Raw genomic sequence first — 25069 nt, forward strand, 5'->3', positions numbered from 1 at the left:
GTTTCACAAGAGTGCCCAAACGGGTGGGAAAGAAAGAGAACGAGAGTGCATCAGAAGGAGGGAGGAGAATAGTGAGACGCTGGATATGCACAAACAAATTTACAGCAGGAGCAGCACAAAGCGATCCTAGTGGATGACCTCAGAACTTGGGAATGTGTGTGTGTGTGTGTGTGTGTGTGTGTGTGTGTGTGTGTGTGTGTGTGTGTGTGTGTGTGTGTGTGTGTGTGAGTGAGAGAGAGAGAGGGAAGGAGAGAAAGAAAGAGATTGGGGGCAGAAAGAGTGTGCAGAACAATGTGCGTTCCTTTCTTCATTTGGAATGGATACTAACATGTTATTCACAAAAGTATCTATTATCAAGGGTTTTTAACCACAATATCGCTCATGAGACAGCCTTAGTGCAATTATTTCACACACACACACACACATATGCATGCACACACACAATGTGACAACAGTGTGAGTCTGGATTCAATCTGAACACTATCAACAGGACAGTTCACTTGCCTTAAATCTCCATACTCTGTCATGGGGGCCAAGATGCAGAGAGACAGGGTGAGAGGGGCAAGATGACATGAAGAATTTTGGGAACCAGCCCAGAGAGGCTAATGGGCTTTTATCTTCATACCACTAATATCCGACCATGCTTGTAGCGATTGGCAGGTCAGTAATGTTCTTTACTAGAAATGCTTGGCACTGACCTCAACATTTTGCAACAAGTTAGAACAATTACATCAAATTAAAAAAGAAGGAAATTGTTGTTAATCCTCAAAATCCATTCAGATCTCCTATCCATTAACTTTTTTTTCCCAGCAATAGGCTATATTGTCATTTAGGTAGGGTGGTTAGTGTAATTATACATGGTGGTGCCAGCCACACTGGATGTTACAAAAATTATTCATACTGTTTGACATTAAAATGCTCAACACTATATCTCCCTTAAAATTGATTAAAAAAGTAGACTTCCACATTCCAATATTTAGTGTTGCAAGGTGGAGCAGTGGTTTGTACATCCACCTCAAAACAAGACAGTCCTCTGTTCATTACCAACAGAGGGCCTTTTTGTGCAGAATGCATGTTCTCCTCATGTCTGCGTGTGTTTCCTCCAGCCTCTCCGGTTTCCCCTCACAGTCCAAAAACATACAGCAGGTCAATTGGAGACACAGACGTGTGAATGGGAGAGTGAATGTTTGTATGTCTCCATATGATGTGTGAATGGGAGAGTGAGCGGTTGTATATCTTTATATGTGGCAAAGTTAAAAGTCCAGGCTATACCCCGCATCTTGTCCAATGACAGGGGGTACGCTCCAACTCCCATGCAACCCTGAGTGGAGGATGAGCAGTATAGAAAATCAATTAATGAAGAAATGTTCCAATATTTGTCACTTTTTAAACATTCATCACCCAGTCGTCAACAGTCTGTGAGCAAGGTATTATATCATCAACTGCTGACAGTATACAAGTGAAGGGTTGTTTGTGCAGAATTCATCATCTGTCACCTAATGCTCCGAGGAGAGGAAAACATGCAATCTGCTTTTAAGCAGGTCATCATGCAAGCATTTTCTGGTCATAACGGTGTGTCTTTCTTTGCATTTCTGAATGTTATTTGCATCAACAGGCTTACCCCTATCATCAACCAGTATGTGATGACGTCATCAGAGATGAAGGAAATAAATTGGGTTTTCATTGGCAAGCCGACGTGCCTGCACGTCAGCCAGGCTGCTCATCTCTGTATATGTTTTTCATCTGTTTGTCTCTCGTGTCATCAGCCAATCTGACCTTTAACCCTTTGAGCCATCTATCCGTCTTCTCGCATGCTGGTCTGTCCATTTGACTGCATGGCTATCATCCCCACAAAATAATGGTCCTTAAGTATGGTCAGGCACTTTGAGCACATTTAATGTTTTGATCGTCATCCTTATGTGTACAAAATTTTTCCCTAAAACAGTTGATAATTAATATCCATTCTTTTAATGTCGTTGGCAGATATTTTTTTTTTTGAACAAGCGGCTTTTCTAAAATGTGTTATTAGAATGAACCTAAGTGTTAGTATATCATCTCATAATAATATTTAATTTCATTCTCACAGGAGAAATGGAGATCAAAAATACCGTGAAATTCATCTCATAACAGTTGTGAAATAGCACCAGAGTCATTATGTAGGATCTTTGCCTGGAGGGTATCACTTCACTTAAAACACCATGACCTCTGTTCAACAGCTTAAATTATACTTTTTTTTTTAATTATTATTTATCATTTTAATACCACAAACAAAAAAAAACCCTGAGAAACTGTTGGTATGAATGAAAATGCATTTATTTGTGCCTCCAGAGCAGTTAAATTGTCTTTCTCGTATTTTTCCCTACGAAGGAGTTCCTTGACTATACATATATATATATATATATATATATATATATATATATATATGTTTCTGTGTGTTTCTCTGTGTGTGTGTGTGTGTGTGTGTGTGTGTGTGTATTTCTAACAGTTGTCATGGTGTCTCAGCTTACCAGCTGTGCTGGATATTTAACAAAAGGATATGTATTACTGTATACATGTGTATGCATCTATGTATCCATGTGTGTATTATGAATGTATTATCATTTGCATTAAATATTCAGTGGTATTTAAAAATATTGTGTGTGACCCACAGGTGGACCCACAGGTGGATATTAATTATCTTAATCCTAAACTATGTTTGTGTTGATATCAGATATCAAAATAGTACTAAAACAGAGCATAATGGAAATAAAATATTCACTTTATGCATTTGCTGGAAGTAGGGAGGCAGAAAATAGCCTTCACTTGTTGCCATAGCACCACAGTCAGAGAATCTAGATTATTGTGGGAGAGAGCGATGTGAGATCAGCCTGCTCCCATGGGCCCATAAACATGTCATCAAAATATCTAACTTGACTTTAATTTTTCCAACTGATATGACAGACATCCAAGAAACACAGACATTATGTGACCCACATAATGCGTGAATATGAACATACATTTGGATAAACACTAAACATGTTCACAGTCCCCCCCACCTGCACCCACCAGAACTAAATGTATGGTTGTACAGTTGGATTTTCATGAAAACAGAGATTTTTTTAATGAAATATGCTAAGAAAATGCCATTATATCTTTTTTGAATAGCAACACACACAGACAAAAAAGATTTGTCTCAATTTGTCCCTCTGTACTTAGGGACTCGAAAGGTTTAGACTACTCCTGAGTGAACTAGATTAACAGCTGCCACAGTCTCCAGAGACACCTCAGCAGAGGGCTTAGAAATAGCTGGAATAATAGAAGAAAATGTCAACTGATTGATATGACGCGAGTGTGCTGGCTCGGCCTCCCTCAGCTGAAGGATAGCATCTATCTTTCAAGTCTGTATAAACACTTTCTCCTATGTTTGTATTTGGACTTTTGTTTGCAAATCCGCTATCATAGTAACAATAGGTCTGGGACATTCTTACGACTGCTTATATTTGTGTCGAGTTCGGGTTATGACAAGGTTTCACGTAAAGTTTCACTAAAAGTTTCACTAAAAGTTTCACTAAAACATATTTTTAACAGGGCTCCCAGAGTTTCAGGAGAACAAAACTGAATGGTGTTTGGAAGGGGTGGGCAAACTACGGCCCGCGGGCCACATCCGGCCCATTGGTCTTTTTAATCCGGCCCGCCAAAGATTGGATCCATTGAATGATTGGATCGATGAATGTGGGAGCTCAAACAGAAGATTATTTCATTTTGGAGCTACTTGAGAACACTTGAGAATTTTCCCGAGCTGAATGAAACAGATTGGCTTTGTGATTTAGCCTTTACTGTGGACATACCTACACACATGTATGAGCTGGACATGAAGTTGCAAGGGAAAAACGGTTTGTTCATGAAATGCAAGCAAACGTCAGAGCCTACAAAACCAAGCTGGTTTTATTTTCAAAGCAAATTTCAGACAATGTTCAGACAAATGTCAGATGAGTTTGATACGTGCTGTTAACAAATGTGTTTTTTTTTTATATGTATTATATCTTGTGCTGACCTGGCCAGTCTGTCAAATTTTAAAAGTCAATGGGGCCCCTGAACCAAAAAGTTTGCCCATCCGAATTACCATTAGGAAGAAGGTTTTTGATTCTCTATTAAAAGAGTCCATTTTCTTTTAGACCATTTCTTAATAGCTTTAATCAAAAAAATTAAATGATAGAAACTAAGAAAATTGGCAGCAGAGCCATGGATTTACCCAATAGTTGGAAAAAATAACAAAATCAAACAATTAGACGTACACATTAAAAATCATAAAAAATTTAAACTGAGAACCAAAAGGGAAATTAAGTGAACAGGCAACTTTATTTGGGTTGCCTTCAGAAAAGCTTGATGACTTCTGTTCATAGATGTTTTCAAGATATTATTGGTATCATATAATGTGTCTTCCATCTTCTCTCAGATGAAAGAATGAAGTATGTACAGAAGTCAAATATGTGCAAGGGTACCCTTGTCACATATTCCTCTGTCTACAAACATTTCATCAGGTATGTCTTAAGTTGCTTAACTACTTGAACTTAACCACAGAGGTCTTGTAAGTTTTTTCTTTTTTTTTTTTTGGTTTTTAGAAAATAGGAGGTGTCCCAATCATTGTTGTGAACACACTAATCTTGCTCTTTAGCATTTTTCACATTTCATATGCCATAATGTTAGATCAGCGGAACAAAAAGACAAACTATAATTGACAAGGACACTCGAGGGAGATGTATGCTTTTGCAAATTTTCTTGTGTTGTTCATCTGCTGTGCATTTATAATTTATTCTCATATACAGTGTAAATGGCTTGCGATTCATCTGATCTCCTGCTCACATGTAAATTAGTTTCCTTCCAGCTGTTAGTGCTTTGTTTTTTTATGCAAATTATGAATTGAATGGCTTCGGCTTAGAAACCTGGCTTCAGCTGTTTGTATTGTTTAGTTTTATTACAATGATAAACTGTATTAGTTAGCATGATAAGCTTAGATAATAAGCTCAATCTGTTCCTTTTTTTGGTAGCAACGTCATGAATTTCAGATATTTTGACCTCCCTCAAGTCAAGCCATCCTCTGAAACAGAAAAAAAGAAAACACGATATTTCATATATCTAGACTCAGATCTGTCTGTCTGTCATTGATCATTCATATATATAGAGATATATATTTCATACACACAATATATACATATATGTACAATAAATAGAATATATGTATACGATAAACAGTATGTGTGAGTGTGTGTTTGTGTATACATATGTGTGGACATATATATATATATATATATATCAAGGGTTTGCAGTGTTAATTAGAAATCAACATTTATTTGATTCTAGTCCAAATGGGCCATTAAGTTCCCCAGATATTTACAAAATGAATATTTTACCAGTATGCTTATTTACACGACTGCATGACTATGCATTGACACCCCTCTGCAGGTACAGCACATGTGTTTACATAGCTGTATACACAGTCTGTGAGTGTGGCCATGTGTGATCTCTGGTGCATGTAAGTCACCTGGGCCATTGCATATCAAACCTTTATCAACTTCAACGGAGCAGCCTCAGTTATTCTCAGTTCAAGGTGTAAATATTTAGCCCTCACTATAAACATGCTGACCTTCTAGGAATGCTGGTGAACCACTGCAATGCTTTTATCCCTTTTACTGATAATACGGGCGAGACCCAAAAGTGTGGGCTCATCTACTACCCAGGATTAGCAATGACTTATTTGGGAAATTGGGTCAGCAAAGAGGAACAAAAAATGTAAAAACTGCTTGGGACTTGACCAGTGGGTTATGATTCGGCATATTGGTAGCAGCAGAGGATTAACATTCTCATAAAGATAAGATATGCATTTGTTTCACTGTGAAGCTAATCAGTGAGTAATCCAGTAATCTTGTGGCAAGATTAATTAAATGCAAAAAGAAATCTTGACCAGTAATATGTCACACCACAAATTCAAACATCTATTCAGCATGCAATTATTTATGTATTTTTCAGCATCCCAAACTTCTTTGTGGTGATTCTGGACACATCTCCAAACCCCATAAACGTTCTTTTTAAAAATGTCCTCTATCCTAATTGTTCCGGAGTCGTAAAAAGTAGCTATCAAGCAAGAAGCAAAGAGCTATCTCTCCCCATATCTTAGTGTAATTGTAAAATCACGGCAAAAAGTCAAGCTATCCTGAGCATGTGAGCACAAACGTTTATTTTTCAAGGACAAATGTTTTGTAGGAGGTTTTTAATTTCTGAGACAGCACAGTCATGTGGTTTAAGATGAGCATTTGGAGACAGTGTGTGCGTGCGTGTGTGTGTGTGTGTTTGAATATGTTTGGGTGGAGATGTGGGATGAGAAGAAGAAGAAAGTGGGAAGGAACGGGGGGGGGGGGGGTCGACAGATCCATTCCATGTCTTTTTCCCACTCTGGAATGCAGCTGGGAATTAATCTTTACTCCCCTGTTGGCTCCACCCACACTCCTACCTCCTCATTTTGTACTACTCACGCAAACAGAAACATATGTGCACACGTGCACGTACACACACAGAGAAACAAACACACAAACAAGACACAAAGTGCATTCACGGCACGTGTACCTTTCTCGGGTCACTTTAGCCACAGAATAATAGTTGTGTTTTTCTACCTCCCCCATCTGGTTCGTAACTTTTCTGTGCATTCCCTTCATCATTTTGTTTACAAAGTTTCTGACTGACATCTCCCGTTTCCACTCGAGGTGCCTTGCAGGCCAACATGACCTGTCATCAGGGTGAGGGTCAATCTGAGTCTGAACTCTCACTTTGCCTTAGACACATTAGACCATAACATGGGCTAATGTGTCTGGCAAAACGGCCCCTGGCATTCAAAGGGATACACAAACTCTAATGCTACAATAAGTTGGTGATTCTCATTTACATTAAAAGCATTAAAAAAATGTATGCTTTGTTATTCATTGATAAAACACTAAAAACTTTTCATGTGTGCTGCTGCAATGTTAAACCAACTAAAAATAATCTTTTTATAACCTTTTAGCATTGATCATAATGTTAAGGCACAGGTACATTACAGACCCCTATTTCTTTCAAGCAAAAAAAGTTATACAAACTGATATTAACAATCTGCCAGGAGTTCTGTCTGTGTGGAGTTTGCATGTTCTCTCCCAATGTCTGCATGGGTTTCTTCCAGATTCACAGTCCAAAAAAATACAGAAGGTTAATTGGAGATATGTGAATGGTTGTAGGTCTCTACATGTGATCCTGTAATGGACTTGCAACCAGTCCCAGGTGAACCCTGCCTCACAATGGCGGCCAGGATTGGCCCCAGCCCCCTTTGGCCCAGAGTGCAGGATAAGTTTAATAGATAGTTAATGAATGACTATATTGAAACCTGCAATGGGACAAGTAAGCATATTTTCATCCCCTTTACCAATTTTTTGATAGATTGCAATAGAGTACATTTAAATGATTTTAATACTTCTCTGAGGATCACGATATGGTCAAAATTACCATTTTAATCCTGTTTGCTGGAATATTTTCTGACAACGTATCAGATTGTATTCAACTTGTTCACCAAAAAAAAAAAAAAAAGTGATTTTTTTCTTGAAAGTACAACGATAATTCATACCAGTATATTCAGGAATGATTCCACAATGTGACTATTGAATATGAAGGATGTTGGATATCAAGTATTTTCTCTCAACCTTCCAAAATATTTGTTATATTCTATTCTTGTTCTATATGCCTGATATTTCCATGACAGAGAACTTTCACAAACTGCGTCAAAGCCTTTGGACGTATAAACTATCTCTCCATGCTCATGTTTGAGGGATGCTGTCTTTGTTCTTACTCCTACACTCAGGGTCAGTGCAGTGTTTACATCAATGAGTTGTTGCCATGGTAACAGACAGAGCCTCACAGTCAGAGTCTCCAGAGATTCGAAAAAAGGTCCTTGAATATAGTTAATGTCAAAATAAAAGTGTTCTCTGCTGATATATTGTTTTAGGTTGATGTCATCTCATCTTTGCGGCTGAATCCCACCTGCTTTCAATCTTTGAGCGACACAAGACTTTCTATCAACTCTCCACAGCCTAATGAGTCAACACATCTTTTCACATTTTCACTTAAATACCGGCTTTAACATTGGAGACCAGAGGGGGTGCAATATATGGGGTGTTCCATTTCAATTATGTGTCAGATATATGTTATAAGGTTAGCAGAGTTGTGTTGTGAGGACCAAGAAAATTTAGCTGTTTACGGTACAAACCAAAATGAGAGCATGATTATCAAGTTGGGAAATAAAGGATGGAGCGACAGAAAAAACTGAGTAAAGTCAAAAAGATCTGCATCATCATTTTACACAACAGGAAAAATAGCTTTAAAAGTGTGCATTGCTGGAGTTAAAAATGAATTTTAGCCCCTGAAGACAGAGTGGAATGTTTAAAGGACAACATTCACAGTGTACAATAAGGAACTGATTAATTTATCATTCTTTTTCAGCAGGCAACTACCATTTAAATCTATAATTTCTAACAAGCACTGGAGGCAAATCTTAGACAGGGGATCCCAAGATGTGTACATATCCCTTTAAATTTGTATGGTAATAAACAGACAGGGCATCAGGCAGTGGCCCTCACTGGGACAATGGTATGTCAAATCCAGTGCTGCTATTTACAAATCTGTGCAGCCTCTTTCAAATATTTTGAATGTTATGAAATGTAGATGTGCCCTTGTTATGCAGAGGGTAGTGACTGCAAAGGGCTTTACTGATAAAGTAATAGTTGGAAGGCAGAGGTGCAAAGCTTGCAGGTTCACTTTGACAACACACATTCAAGCACATATACAGTATACAAAGAGCTGCAAACATGCAATGGGTGACAGTGGTAAGTAATTTCAGAGCCTATTAAATCTCCATTAACACACAGCCTCCCTGCTAGCCAGAGCTAATTCAACCCAGGTGCGATTGTGGGCTTTTTTTTAACCCCAATCTCTGCAATGATCAGGCATTCACTTAGCCCTTTTTTTCTCCTTGCTCCTTTTTTGATGTTAAATACACCTCCAGGTTTGACGTTAACCTGCCAGTTAACGTCAAACCTCATCCAATAATGTCAATTTAAGACAAAATTAGCTTTCAGCGGGAAGTGAGAATGACACACCTCTCTTAATCATATTAAAAATGGTCATCTCTGCAGTCATCTGCAATCTCCAGAGGACACCAACAGGTCAAGGGTCTTCACACACATTTCTGCTCAATTTACTTTTTAACCATCTTTAATCATTCTATTTAAATTTATGTGTGTAAAGTAATTGGACAGTCTGAATAAAATGTGTCTCTTTTCCATTCACAGCAACAACAGTAGATGTACTAAAAAGGTCAAATGTAAATAATATCTAGTGTCAGTGGATGTTTTTTCTACGTTTTCTGAGCTACACTGGCTACCTTTCCTCGTGTCAGTCACCCGGTTCTCGGTGTGTCTGATAAACAAGAAACAGTTGTTGCAGCACGTAGTGTAAAAAGGCATCTTATCCTGTCCTAAATATGCAAGAAATGACATTAGTATCTTATTTCTGAACAACTGACCCACATAAGTCAAATTCAGATAGCAATTACATGAAAATTAATTTCATTATCCTAATTACAACAGCAACAGAACAGCCATAAATTAATTAAAGTCTTAATCTATCCCAGATTCCCTAAGCCAACAGTATTTTTTTTTTTCATCAAGTGGGAAAACATACTTTTGCATGTAGACTCCCTCACTAACACACACACGCACGCGCACATTAATGTTCTGGGAAGGTACTCTGCAGGAGAGAATATGATCTCCTCTGCTTGGAAGTGACGTTGTTCCCTGCTAAAGAAATACAAACACTTGTTGTTATTCTTGTGAGTGTGTAAAGGGAGGTGGTGGAGCATTGGGGTGTCTTTGGTGACCATACAAACAATTCATCTTGTCTGACGACCCCACATGTGAATAGTTTGCCAGCTTGTAATAATGATAAAACAACACACATTTAGCTGAATATATCGTGACATAAGGGACTATTTCTCTGCCGCCCACTGACCCCGCCCACTGACTAGTAAATGTCTAACGTAATGTTGTAATGGTCCCCAATAACTCAACACATTGTGGTGACTGGGATTATTTTTTTAGTTTTTTCACATTTCCAACAGAAACAGTTATATACCCCCAGAATTGTTAAAATGCTGAAGGCTGTTACTGCCATCAGTAAATAGCGTGTTTTTGTAAGGTTTTCTGCATCTAAAGGCGAAGAAGAAAGATGTGCGCAGCTGTAACTAGCCACGATGCAGCCCACCCACATGTTCACTGTGATTCATCATCTATGTGCTAGTGTGTATGTGTTCTCATGAATATTGTCCATATCCAGCCCAAGATTCATCTGGAGCTTACTAGTGCACTCTGCTGGTTAAAAGAAACTTCTACATTTATATCCTGGACTTCTACAGAAAAGGACCGTGTATTTTAATAGTACGATATCGCAAAGAATCCCAGGAGCGTCTGAAGGTTTGGAGAAAACCCTTTAGTGCTTCAGTTAATCATATGGCATACCTTGTTTGAAACCAGGAATCTTTTCCTATATAAAAGCAAGAAAACACTGGACAATATACATGTCTCTATGTCTTCTTCTCCTTCAGGGGTCACCACAGGAAATCATCTGCCTTCATCCAACCCTCTCCTATGTTCATACATACAACCTTCATATGAGTGCATGTACACCTGCCTATGTATATGTATATCTAAACATAGATAGATAGATAGATAGATAGATAGATAGATAGATAGATAGATAGATAGATAGATAGATAGATAGATAGATAGATAGATAGATAGATAGATAGATAGATAGATAGATAGATAGATAGATAGATAGATAGATAGATAGATAGATAGATAGATATTTGTCTATTTGTTTTGTTTGTTCCGTGGTCCATTCTCTCTGTTTTGTTCAAAAAGTTAACATACCTTAAAAAATATGGTCCAAATCTACAGAAGATCATTTTACCTTTTTTTATGTTTGACCTGTATTCCCAGTCTTTTTTATTTGTGTTTTATTTGTCTCGTTGCATGCATTGAAAAAAGACATCCACTAGATTGGAGTACCAGGCCATCTTGCTGTTGTGGAAGGGCAGTCAGGATAATGCCATTCTAGTAAGCTCATTCTTCAGGAAAAACATTGCTGCCCTCTCTTTGATACCATGAAAAAAATAAAACACATAGGCACTTCAAAACATCGTGAGAGTACAGTTGTGCAAAAGATCTGCCTGGCTAATCTTGAATGCACACCTGCAACCAATATGACCCCATGCCTCCCTTCAGGAACTTGAGTGTGTCAAATCATTCCTCTGCGGAGCTATTTTCTATTTATAGCCACACCGCTCAGGCTGTGTCAAAACACCCGCTGTCTCATTTTGTTTTCTTCCTCACTGTCTGATAGATTTGAAAAGGGGAGTGTTGGTACAAGGTTCTCTGGTTTTGACACATTTTGCTCTGCTGGGCCTGAACTTGTATTTTCAGATAACTTATGGTTTGGGCTATCATGAAAAACAGAGTGTCTTAAAGGTATTTTTCTTTGGAACAGGCATGGACTGAGCCTTTCCTAAACAGATGAGTTCTTAGTAAGCCTGTGTCACTAATGTGCCTGCCATCAGATGATGTCATTTTTAATGCCAACCCCTTCAGAGATCTTGTGAACCTTTGAATAAACTTGCAGCCAAGTATACAGCTAACTGCTTTGTCATTATGTAAACATGACTGTCTTCTCTTCCTCTTACTTCAGTAGAAACAGTATTTATCCAACCAGCTTACAAATCGAACAGTCTTTGGAAACAAAATTCAAGGAACGCCATCCAATGTGAAGGCCTGTTATTGTGACCAATGACCAATGCTAATCAGTACTGCAAGCAAATAGATTCATGGCAGGATTATGTTTCTCTCTCAGAGAATCGCTGGAGATTTGAGAATGCCAATGTTGTCTTTGGTAGAACATGCAAGTGAACATGCACATACCTCCTCTTTACCAACACTTGAATCAGACAGTCCATCTTTGCCGTTATTGTGTGGAAACATCCATCATTCAATTTTAAATCTCTGCTTGTGACTTCAACAGGCTTGGATTCTTATCAACACATGCTCATGGTTTTGCTTTTGAGACTGGTGTTCAATACACTCAAATCATCTTTTGGAAATTCCCTATTATTTCAGTTGCACTGGTGTCGTCTTCAGCTACTTTTAGTAACGTGTGCCGCAGGATCCCAGCATCTGTTTTACGGTACGGCCATGAAAAATATATTTTCCATGCTTGGTTAAGATTGGATGGATGCTGGAGAAAAGCCACACTACACTATCTCAAGCAGCCATGACATATCTGTGTTGTGCGAAAAACAAATGTCTATTAGTGTGTGTTATTTGTGCTTACTCTGGTTTACAGAAACTATGTAAAGGCATTTAAACCAGTAGATTATTGATTATTCTTACCTGTGCTACAGCTATGAGAGATGACAACAAGCACGAGCAAGGTGCAAGTATTTCAAAGTAGTTTAGTTTACGTGTCACAGAATAACTAGGTGTGTAATTTCCTGTCCAAAGGGCATGGCAAAACCTCGCCAACAAACTTGAGATGTATTCCTGCCTGGGCTCTTGTTCTAATAATCAGGCTTATGTAAATTTTAGTTATTGCATTTAAGATGATAGGGCTGCAGAGGAGGAGCAGTGCAGTCATTTGCCATCTCTCCAACAGTAGGGGCCATGAGGTTTCTGCACGCAGTGGTGACCTGGAACTCTAAATAAATCCCTGAATCTGCAGAGTGCAAGAGATAAATATAATAATACACACAGGCAACAGAAGGGATTTTGCCAGTGTATCATTTCACAAAAATCACTACATATTAAAGGAAAATTCCCATCAACTTCATGTATGTGAGATCTGGAAGTACATTATTCTTAACTGACATGAGCTGTATCCTATTCACATCGCATACTTATGAACTAAATCTTTTTAGAAAAATATGGCACACACATATGGACTACAATTATCACTAATGGGTGGCATAGTGGGGTTGTGTTTAGTGCTTCCAGCAAGAAGGTTCCTGGTCGGATTCCGAGGGGGTTTTCTGTGTGGAGTTTAAATGTTCTCCCCTCTCGCACACAATGTGGATCTCAGCCGGGTTCTCGGATTTCCTCGCACAATCTAACAACATGCATTAGGTTAATTGGAGATCCCAAAATTGCCCAGACGTGTGAATGATGAAGTGAATGGTTGTATGTTTCTATAAGTGGCCCTGTGATCTATGGGCAACCTGACCAGGGTGAACCCCGCCTCTCGCCCAGTGACAGCTTTGATATCCTGATTGCAGGATAAGTGATACTGATGATGAATGAATAAATTAATGACTCATCCCTAACCTTAAAATAAAATTCTCTAGTAGAAGAGGTGGAAATTCACCATGAAGGTCACTTGAATTGGGGGTGCACTAGATGTCACCTTAGACATTGATACCCTTGAACAAAGGATGAAGTAGAAAGATGGCTACAATAACGGCTAAGTGTTACTGCAATTTTTTCTCATGGCCGAAGCATGGAAATGCAAGTATAGTGTTTCCCATATGATATACCAGGCTCAAGAAAGAAAAAAAAAAGCCCTCAACTTAACATACATCCAGTGTAATTTTCTGAACTAGTCTCAGTTGGTTTTGCCTTCTTACACAATCAATTAAGAAAAATAAATGGGGATCATTATCATAGAGCCAGTCTTTACATTATAATATAGAGAAAGCCCACTCTTGTGAGAAGCCATGTCAGTGTTGCATCATTGGAGTTTGCACTGATTGGGATGAACACACACAAGAGAATTTGTAAACATAATGTGCCATGGCATCTGTGGGAGGATTGCATCAATCCTATCCCTCTGGTCTGAGTGAAAACACATGAGGGGAAAGATTAGTGGCCATGGGGGTCATGGTAACATAAACACGCACACAGATTCAAGACACTGAACATTTTTTGCCTTCAAGACTCACAATTTCATAATTATATCATCTAAAATCATCTATCATCTACCATCTAAAATCTGATTTCAGATTTTCCCTGACACATACACATGCATGCATGCAAGCCCGCGCGCGCACACACACACACACACACACACAATGTAACTCAACACTGTTGCTTCCTCACTAGAGGAGCGGTTTAATCGGCAACAGACAAAGAGATTCTGGCTGCGGAAATTAATGTTTACTTTACAACCATCACTATTTCAAACTGTTCTTTTTTTCCATCATTGTTGAGAAAACCTCCCAGTGGAGATGTGAGATTGCTGAACCACAATGCTGCCAAACACATCCTGCTGTTTCTTAACAGCCCTTTTTGACAGCGCGTCATGTAAAACTTGTCCACAAAATTGTCTTCAGAGGTATTGGGTTTCCGAGCTTGAATGTGAAGAAGGCATAAAACCATTTTTCACATGAATTATACTGCATTAAAATATGTCTCTTAGGTGCTTTGTGCACCTCATTGTAATCCAATGTTGTCACATTCTATTTGTTTCTCCACTGCAGTATATTACATGAACATCGGGAACAAAGTAATTTAGAAATCAACTCTGTATAAACAAATGACAAGTCTCCAACATCTTTATTTTGGGATGCAAAAGTTTTGGCCAAAAATGTGTTCTGTGCACACACAGGGTCTTTGACCTCAGTTTATCATTGAGACCAAGTAAACATCCGTACTAAATCTAAAAATATATCCCTGAGATGATTCTGACTCTGACCAACTGATGTTACTCTCAGTAATGACTGGAATGGGTGAACTGAAATGCAATACAGGGGCATAAAGGTGTTCTTAATTTTTTCAAATTGGAAGAAGCTATGTGATACAATTTCACGATGGTTCTACCCAACATGGGGGCTCTGAGGATGCTGGTACACATCTACAGAAGGAATTAGGAATTGGGTATCATTAGCATGGTCTTTGCTTGGGCTTGGGCATACAAATTTGAACCACCAGTTCCTCACATTTCTATATACTCAATTTTGCTCTCTCTGCAATGCTTTGCCTCTTTTGTGCATTAGATATGCACAAGTACAGTGTATCCAAGCTGGGATATCCATTATTGAATTTGCAGGCCACCTACTTATCCCACTGGTGTCATCTACAGGGTTTCTAACGAACATTAGTTTTATAAAAATAAGTAAGTTGATATCAAGTACATTAGAAGCTTAAGTTATCCCAGAGGCCACATATTATCAATTGCTATGGTATCGGAACGGCCATGATGGTGTTTGATGTTTGGTGTCTTTCAATTTATCAGAGTAAACCGTCTGCTCACTGTTACCAACGGCCAAAAATTTCATTGGTTAAATATACATTTCTGTAAGTAGAGATGTGCTTCCAACATCCCTCTGCAGAGTGTGAGTATCCCTTTGACTGTCTTTGGCTTTCAGTACATTATTGTATTTTGTTAACTGTCCTGGTCTTATTTCAAACACAGAGCAACATCAGCCATACAGGTAGATCTCATAATATTTCTTTACACTATAACATTTGAAAAACATTCAGTCTAGTCATTTGGTCAGACATGCATGTCGGTGAAAAGGCACTTAAACTTAACGGGAACCATAATCAATAATGACCATCATCAAAATGTCTCCCTGCGCGGACCCTCATGGGGTTTCTCCCAGAAGGGGCCTGTTTGAGAAATTGATCCTGAGGTCTTCTTTACAATAAACAGATTTTTTTTATTTTTTTGCAACAAGAATCATTTCTGTCTGTCTCTCTCTCTCTCTTTCTTTCTTTCCTCTCGCTCTATTTCTCTCACTCTCTCTCTCTGTTTCCTCTCTCAGAACCATACCTGAACCACTCTGAGTTGAGTTTTCAGACAAATGCTCACTTTATTATACATTGGGAAGGTGTTGTGTATAGTTGTGTGATTTAGTAAATGTATCTTTTGTGTTGACTACCCTTGTATGTTTCTGACTTTTATTTATGGATTATTCAATGCAGACTTTATCTTCAAATACTCGAGGCAACCAGTTGGATCTGATGTCTTTAATTTACAGTAGCAGTAATACGGATAGACGAAGCAGTCTTAAAATTGGAAAGTGCTACTCTCTGCCAAGAAAATTATACATCACTGCATTCCATTACAGTTAAGTGTTTTGATGGAGGCTCATGATGACCGTGATTAATCTAATTTCCATTATGTTGTGGTACCTCAAACAGCAGCACCCTGTGCCCTGCAGTTTTGCAAGTGCGATTCACGGTTAAATTTCCCACAGCAGTAAATGGACTTATCAGTTTCCCTTGTGGCATAAGCATTCCAAAAATGTCTCACCTGAAACTTGTTATGCCACCAGTGTAGCCACCCACACTTTCAAGGAAATGGAGGCAGAGGGGCAAAATGAAAAAAAAGAGGGTTAATTTCAAATATAGAAGTGTCCTTCTGCATGTTTGAAATAAAACGTATAATATGCTGCGATGAGATGCTGATAATTAGAATGTACAGTAATCAAGTGCAACATTATGCATTTGATGCACATCCATTTTATGCATTAATTTACTTTGGTTATGGATTCAATCATTAAATTATATGATCTCAGGTGTTGAGCCATTTTAACGGTTGAATTGTTTTTTTGTTTGAATTTTCTTGTGCACACTCTTTGTCTTAACATTTTTCTCTGACCCCTATATTTAACAAAGCAGTGCTCACAGAGTACGTTATATTCTTTTCTGAACTATACAGTGTAAACCCAAGAGATGCATGTGCATCTCCATCCCAAGTGATCCCCAGTGAAATGCACAAATCAGCTCCTTCTGCCACCATGCCAGTTTAAAGTTACCTATTTAATCTGATTTCGCTTCCTCTTGTCACTGTTCATGTAGATATTGTTTTAAAATTGAATATTCAGCATTTCCTGGATTATTCATTCATTATCTGGCTTTGGAACCTTTCCCAGCTGTCATACACTGAGAGGCGGGGGTTCATCTTGGATCGATCACAGGGCCATATGTAGAGACATACTGTATAACTATGCACTTCCTCATTCATATAATTAGGGTGTCCTAATAGGGTGTCCGGTGAACCTATTGCATGTTTTTGGACTGTGGGAGGAAACTGATGAACCTGAAGGAAACCTATACATATGCATGGGGGGAATTTTTGTCTTTGTCCTTGATAATTATCAATATGTCTACTAGTTCTAGTTTCATGACCAAGTGGATATCATACAACTAGTCTTCAAAAAATTTAAGCGTGATGTACATGTAATCAATTTCTATAGCAGTGAGAATAAACTTTTACATTTCTTAAAAATGCTTGGGCTCAAGCTGCCCCTGGCCCATCTTTTCTCCAGCACATATACAACACAGCATGTTTCTTTTCAGCTGCCATGCAAGAGTTTCGTTTTGCCTCATTTCAAAACGAAACTGTTCAGTTTCATTTTGCCTCATTTCATATCTCGAGTTTGGTCTATTGCATATGTATGTCAGGCTATAACAGACATGTTGAAAGGTGGTTTCGAATGTATAACTACAAGTCTTTGACTTAAGAGACAACTTTAATTTAAACAAGTAGGTTATAGAGTGTATTACCAAGAACCAAGCCTTGTCCTGAAAGATATTTTAGAACATTTGGTCAGACATAACATGTAGCAACTATAAGAAATACTTCTGCCACTAGTTCTGATAAGCAACTGCGCAGTGGGTCTTTTGTTTCCACTGCTCGGGCCATGTGTTAATGTTGTTATAAACAGTTCAATGTGGACCATTTTTGGCTATAAAATACAAGTGTTGGCACCTCGCAGTGAGTCAGCTGACCTGTGTGTGACCCAGCTTGAATGGTTCACAGCATAAACAATGGCAAACATGTAGAGCACAACATGCACAAATACTTCAGAAATCATGGGAGCCAAATCCAAATACATGCTTAAATGAAATAATATGCCTCTATCCTGAAAAATGTTTGTCCAGATATAATAACCCTGCAACAGACATGTTATTCCATTGGATATTTCTTATTCCATGCGGAGGATTCAATTTATATATTTCCCCAGTCGAGTTGTACAATGTAACAATTTGTCGAAGAGGTAGTTTTCTTTAAGGACAAAAAACATTGAAGTGATGTTGTCCTTTATAGGAAAGCTTTTAAAAACAACAGCACAGCTGTGAGCTGAAAAGAGACCTAATTTGTTACTGTAAAAGAGCATTTATTTAACATTGTCTTCAGTTTAGAAGTAATTTACATCAACAATTTCTGAGATGATTAATGTGGGTTGCATAATGTACATTAGGCATTCACAAATACAATCAGCAGTCGATTAAAACCTGCATAATGGGATGAGATGAATTTTTAGGTGGAATAATAGTTTTGCAATTAATCACAGGGAAATCAGAGCCATTTTCTTTAACTGGTGTCTCTTTGCAAGAGCTGAAAGAGAGGGATCCCTAGAGGTTTTCTGCAACTCTGTAAGCCTGCAGCCTACATCCACTCATCGACATTATAGAGCAGAAAGGAACTGTGCTTTGGTTACATGAACGAAAGTATGATATATGCTAAAGAAAAAAAGATGTATGAGCAACAATATCAAACCAAAATAATATCTTGACAGAATAATAGCCCTTCTCCAGCCTTCACGGCTAACGTTTCATCTTTGTTGTCTTACACAATTAGATTACCCATGAGGCTCTTCAAACATTTTTCTATTTGCCCTCACTTCTCCACTAACTCTAGTAAAGCAAGTCTGCAGCAAGTCTGCAATGAAACATTTTTTTATTGTGGTGTAATTGCTTGTAGGTTTAAGAAAACAAAGATCGGGGCCCAAAGAACCACAGCACAACTGCCTTATGTCATTTCTAACCAACCGTTTAGTATTGAGCAAATACATTACATGATGGCACATGATGGATTTTACATTTAGGAAAGTTTTTCTTGTCATTTTTTCTAAGCCACTTGGATCTAAAAATGGATGCAATGGCAACATTCTGGTACCACATAAACAACTACTGGTCAATTTGCCAACCACTATTTCCTCTGGAAATTTGCTTTTGTGCAAATCCAGAGAAAGATACCTATATGATTATTCCATTGTACATATTGCAAAACACAAATCAGTTTAATAAGCTGAAATAAGAAGATATCAACATTTTGCCAAGTTACCAAATGAATAACTATGACGTATATCTAAATTCTGAGTGATGGAATTGTTTACATAGAATACAAATAATGCCAATTGCTTGCCAATGTATTTAGTATAAGTTCAGACTCGTAAGACATCACTTTGCAGTAAAGTACATGGGATATTGCCTGTCTCCCAAGATGAATGATATGAAAGGATTAAAAAAAAGAAAAGAAAGTGATGAAGTAATATGAGTACAGGCCCACCTAATGTACAAAAGCATATCATATGGTTTGTCACAATCTGCCGCTTAGCAAAACTCCCAGTTCTCGGGTTAAGCTTACCAGCAGAAACATGGTTTGGACTGCAGTTGTCATTTATTTACCACACAGTTGATGTAAAATGCCATTGATAGGAAGCCAGCCATCTATGCTGTGGAGTTCCTCAGGAGAGTGCACTCATCATTGTTGTTTTAAAGTGTATATATGATGGAAGAGGAATGTAAATGTGATCCTTGTTTATATTTACTTTTGATTCAGAGGTTGCTACATCAATTCAGTTTGGATCCAAGAAAGGCCTCACTATCATTAGTGTAGAGCTTTCTGCTAACAAACTCTCCTTACACCTTGTTTAAACAGAATCTGTTTTGTTTGGCGCCAAGCCCTGATTCAACATAGCTTTGGATTTAAAAATAATACATCTCAATGGGAATAGGATTTTGGCTAAAACATCGGACAGATGTTCGAATGGCAAATTTAACAACAATTTTAAGTGGTGTATTGTATGTGATGTCATAAAGGTGGTTGGGGAAGTGAATGTTAGATGAAGGTTTGCTTTTCTGGGACTTCTGGGACTTCTGGGACAGGGAATGTATTAAATTTGGCAGCCAGCTAAAAGCTATGCTATTTTGACAGTGCTTTTACATTTTGTTTGTGTGGTCATTCCAAATTTTGGAAAACAAAACTGCCAAGGGACACTGACCAGATCTCACTGAATTTAGATTTCTCTGATGCATAAGGACATTTACCCAATGAATAACCCTGTTTCAAAACTATAACCAGTGACACCTCATTCTATCATTCAATCTGTCCACAGGTCAGAGAGGCTCATAAGCAAAAAAAAACTCACATGTATAAGTAGATACCTGAAAATGTTCCCACAATTACTGACTAATCAGATATTTTACTGCATATAATTCACTATAAACTGTTCCAGCGGATCTGCTTTACATACTTGTTAAGTTCAGGTTTTTGCAAGGTAAGCAAACTGAGATCAGCTACAAAACATACATTCTTAGTTTACACCTCTCTCAGAATGTTACCTCACACTCAGCAATGTGTGAAGCACTGCGGCATCACATCTTGGCCCCATATTTTAACAAATACTCTGAGGTGCAATAACTTCATGCTCTAGACTTTACTAATGACTCCAAACGCCACACTGATGGCCTCGTGTTATCGTCAGTGGGCTGTGGCAGGAGGAGCGGGGGGTGGGGGGTGCAACAGAATGGAAAACAGAGTTACAGTGGTGGGAAACTCTGCTGAGTGAGAGCTTCTCAACATCACCAAGAGGAGGAGAGGGAGGAAAAGTGTGTACACTGGTGTGTGTTTGTGTGCAAGACTGACACATTGTGATAAAATGAAACAGGGAGAGAGCGAGTGTAGCTGGAGTTAGTCTTTGTAAAAGGAAATGCTGGGAGAGCTGTTGAAAGGACGCATGTTTTTGACCCTGTGACCACTCCCAGCCATGAGAATCAATTCCTTAAAAGCCTCAGAACAATGCCAACTTTACATTTAATAACTCTGGCAGAAAGATATAGTATGTAGTATATATAGTAAATGCTTCTCTTCTGATTCAAGTTGAAGTTTGAGTGGACAAACCACTTACCAACCAGGTAAGTTGTGGCAGCACTGGGGGGGGGGGTCAAAACACTATCTTCACATAATGGTGTAATCCTTATTTAAACCTTGAGAGCTCCATGAGAGACTTTCTCCACTTCTGTTGAGAGTACTTTTCAGACGGACCTCCAACGCCCCCACCCCACCCCCACCCCCGCACCCTTGAGCAAGGCTGGACAGCTTCCAGGTGCACATGTCAGTCTGCTCCACGTTCTTTTTCACAAGCCTCATAAATATTCAACCACACACACACACACACACACACACACACACACACACACACACACACACACACACAAACAGTCAGATATGTAATACATCTGTTGCAAGAGATGATTGCCTTTGATTACCTTTAGGGGTAGACTTGGACAATTTTCTTAAGGTAGGAATCTAATAAAGAATGAATAATTATTTTTGCTTCAACTGTCAAGAGATATTCATTGTCAGTGTCACATTATAAAAACTCCTTTTTTTAGATGAGCTAGGATAAGCTAAGATAAGATAGACTTTATTGATCCTACAGTGGGGACATTCAGTTATCACAGTAGCATTGTGGACAAGGTGAGTGCACATAAGATATTTAAAAAGATAAAGATGAAAACGTATAACATGATATGAAAAGAAGCGAACGGAGTAAAGAAGAATGCCTTGTGTAGGACAGTGGCGATAAAAGTAGTCCTTAAGTCTTTAGAGATAACACTAAAGTTGGAAGGACTTACCTCTGATTTCCAGACGATATAAGCGTGAGAGCTGGGCGGCGGTGTCTTCTTCTGCAGCCACCTCCGCGGGGAGAACAGGGCGCCTGTGCTCCCGGAGGGCGCGTAACTGGGGCTCCGGACGAGGAACGGTAAATCCCCGGTGGTATTCCTTTTCGATCGCCTCGCGATGTCATAGTCGAAGTGGAAGTTGTACGATGGGGAAACGTCCAATGGAATTGACGGGGAGGATACGGACGGCGTGATGGGTTCTTTCAGAGTCAGAGTCTTGGTGCGCCAGGCCGACCTGGGCGGCTGGGAGCGGTCCGGGGACGCACCTGCGTCCGCGCCCGGAGCGGCGAACACCGGCGCACCGCCGGGACTCTCGGTCCCGGAGCCACAGTGCCTAATGATGGCAGGGTCTAGACTCCGGGTCTGTCGGAGCCTCCGTTTATTGATGGCTTTGGAGGCGGGAGAGGAGCAAGCAAAGACGCTGTTGAGAAGCCCATGAGCCGAAGACATGCCTCCTTGCTTTGGATTGTCGACGCCGCGCAACGCGTCCCTCCCGGGCTCCGGCACCGCCAGGCGCGTCCTTCGCTGCCCCCATGAAAGGGGGAACTCCAACCAGCAACCAGAGAAGACCTCGACTGTGCTCCCTTTGGCTGCGCAAAGAAAAAAAAGCTTCCTTTCTCCTGCCCTGTGAGATATCAGCCAGTGGGAGTGTGAAGACCCCGTTTATGTGTGCGTGGATGTGTGTGTGGCTGAGAGAGTGCACGTCATGATTTTGCTTCATAACTTACTCAAAACACTTGGGTTTTCTTTGACCAAAACAACACCAGTTGATTTCCCAATGCACCAAACCACAGGATGCCGTAGTAACCGAAGAAACACCTTTATTCCCGTAATTCATTTATAAATGTAGGCAACAACTTTGTTTATCTAACCCACATTGATGTCAGGGGACATTTGCATAAAATTGTAGTCAGAGGTTTATAATTGTTTACTTTCAACCACTGGCCTGTGCATTTATTAGCGAAAATAAAAATATTATTAAGAGCACATTTTCTTCATTTAATTAGGCAAGTAGAAAAGAACACACTCAAGCAGACATAAGGTCAGACATGATTTAGCTAGGGATGAAAATAGGAGTATTAATCCTTGTCTACCATTAATCCAACTTGCTGTCTGGAAATAATAGGCCTATCAGTGAACCCTGCTGTGAGCTATTATTAGCCAAACAATAAGCGAGCCATGGGATTAATAGCCAAAGGGTTTCTTTTTCACCTGTGCATTAGACTATAGAGAAGACAGTGTTTACACAGATGCTCGGGGATGAGCTCTGTCAAATCAGGCTGCTTTGTGTGTGCAAATGTGGGCCTCTTGCTTTGCCAGGATGAGAGGGGAGAGGGGTATGTGAGAGAGAGCATGTGTGGCCCGGTGTGTGAAAGTATGGGAAAAATGAAAAGAGACAGCAGGAGTCTAAAGAGGAGGGTGCCGGACGTCTGATAAAGAAGCTTATGAAGCCGCACCGCGTGACTCACTCACACACAGCACATACACACAACACAGCATGACATGACACTGATAACAGCTGAGATAGATTTGACCCTTCTAAAAATGAATCTCACCTGAAGAAGAATGTGAAACAGAGAGTGCAAACATTGGGGGAAATGTTATTTTATTTATTTGATACTTTGTATCAAATGAAATACTTTGTATCAAATAAATGAACTGAACTAACAACATGTCAAAGAACATATCTAGGATCAGAGGGTCATATATTTGACAATATGACAAAAAAGTGATTCTACATTGTTGCTGTAACAGAGGTTTATGTATATATATATGTATATGTGGTTTTGTTTGTCAAGGTTGCTGTAGTAGGCAAACCAAACATGTATATGAAATAGAACTACTGAAGTGAAGCTGGCATTGAAACATGACTCATGAAACATACAAAAGGACACGGTACTATGAGAAATCTTCCAATCAGGATACAATGCGGTAGAGTGTGCAATGTGATTAACTGAGTCTCCCAAACTAAAAACAGGTTGAAATGTACACGCGACATTGATGTTTTGTTAACTAGTCGTTTGAAATGTCACCCCATTTTATTTAATATATATATATATATATATACATATATATATCATTCATAGCCAGAAGGGGCCACATAACAATCTTATACATAAAAACACATTTCTACACTGAAGCTCCATAAGTGTCTAACATCCCAATGGACAGAATAATAGAGATACATTTACGGCACTTAGAAATACCTCTGTGAAAAAATAATTTCCATCCGACCAAACGACTTGGAGGGGGTCTTTGAGGACAATGATGATCTTGACTGATTGTTATTATTATTATTATTATTATTGTTATTGTTATTATTATTATACGTAGTAGTAGTAGTAATGCTTGTACTCATAGTGCTAATATATGTATACTGAATACTGTACACTAACAATACATGTACTGTATGTCTATACAGTAGACATACATACTGTATGTCTGTACAGTACGTACATGCATGGCCTTTTGGATAATTCTCTGTCCAATGAAGGACAAGTAAAGACCACTGCTACTTTATAGTATATATAATAATGTTTTTGTGTGTACGTACTTTTATTTATTTTAAGCCTTTTTGTTCAAAAATGTCCTTCAGGGCGGCTACTGAAGTAGTTAAAATCTAATCTTGTTCATCAACTTTTACTTTTTTTTTTTTTTTTAAAGTGGGAACTATACAGAAAAAAAAAATGTCAAGAATATGTTAAACGTTAAATCAAATAAGATGATTGATACACAGACCATTTTTCTCAATTTTGAATCTTAGTTCAAGAACCGCATACAGAACAAGTTTCTGGTTGTAGAATTGATAGCCTCAAACTGATTGTACAAGCCCATGTGGTTGCATAATTAAGAGGATGCTCAGATATTTTCTCATTCAGAAGTTTTCCTTCACTGTTGTACCAAAGGTAGTTTGACACTTCAGATTCTCAGCTGAGTTTTGGACAAAATCATGTCACATAGGAGTCAAAACAAATCTGGTGAGAAAGAACATATATAGGGTAAATCATACAACAGTCATGTTCAGAGTTATATAGTCTTTATCCATATTTGTACGCTTTAAATGGTGTGAGACCATTTTAAGCAAGGAAAGGGTCTAGCTACAGTAGTATGGGCATGGTTCTCAATATAAAGGGCCAACTTGACAGGCATGAATGAAAAGGTCAGAATGTAAGAAACAAAATACATCACATTATTGGCTGACCAACACATGGAATATGAAACAATAAAGTAATAAAACATGGCCTATTTTGAACCTTTTTAATTCTGGGTGAGAT

General features: G+C 38.8%; 1 protein-coding gene across 1 annotated transcript in view; it reads right to left on the bottom strand.

Annotated features, from left to right (window-relative positions):
• Positions 1-23218, bottom strand: part of LOC147233356 (rho GTPase-activating protein 6-like) — a 68128-nt gene extending 44910 nt beyond the window's left edge. The window contains exon 1 of the mRNA XM_086148067.1: positions 21747-23218. Coding sequence (XP_086004193.1) covers positions 21747-22244 — 498 coding nt within the window. The 5' untranslated portion in view covers positions 22245-23218. The remainder of the gene's footprint in view (positions 1-21746) is intronic.
• Between the last annotated feature and the right edge of the window lie 1851 nt (positions 23219-25069).

This window comes from Fistularia commersonii, chromosome 6, assembly GCF_037954325.1.
Source record: "Fistularia commersonii isolate RoL2024-O1a breed Wild chromosome 6, RoL_Fcom_v1.0, whole genome shotgun sequence".
Lineage (NCBI taxonomy): Eukaryota > Metazoa > Chordata > Actinopteri > Syngnathiformes > Fistulariidae > Fistularia > Fistularia commersonii.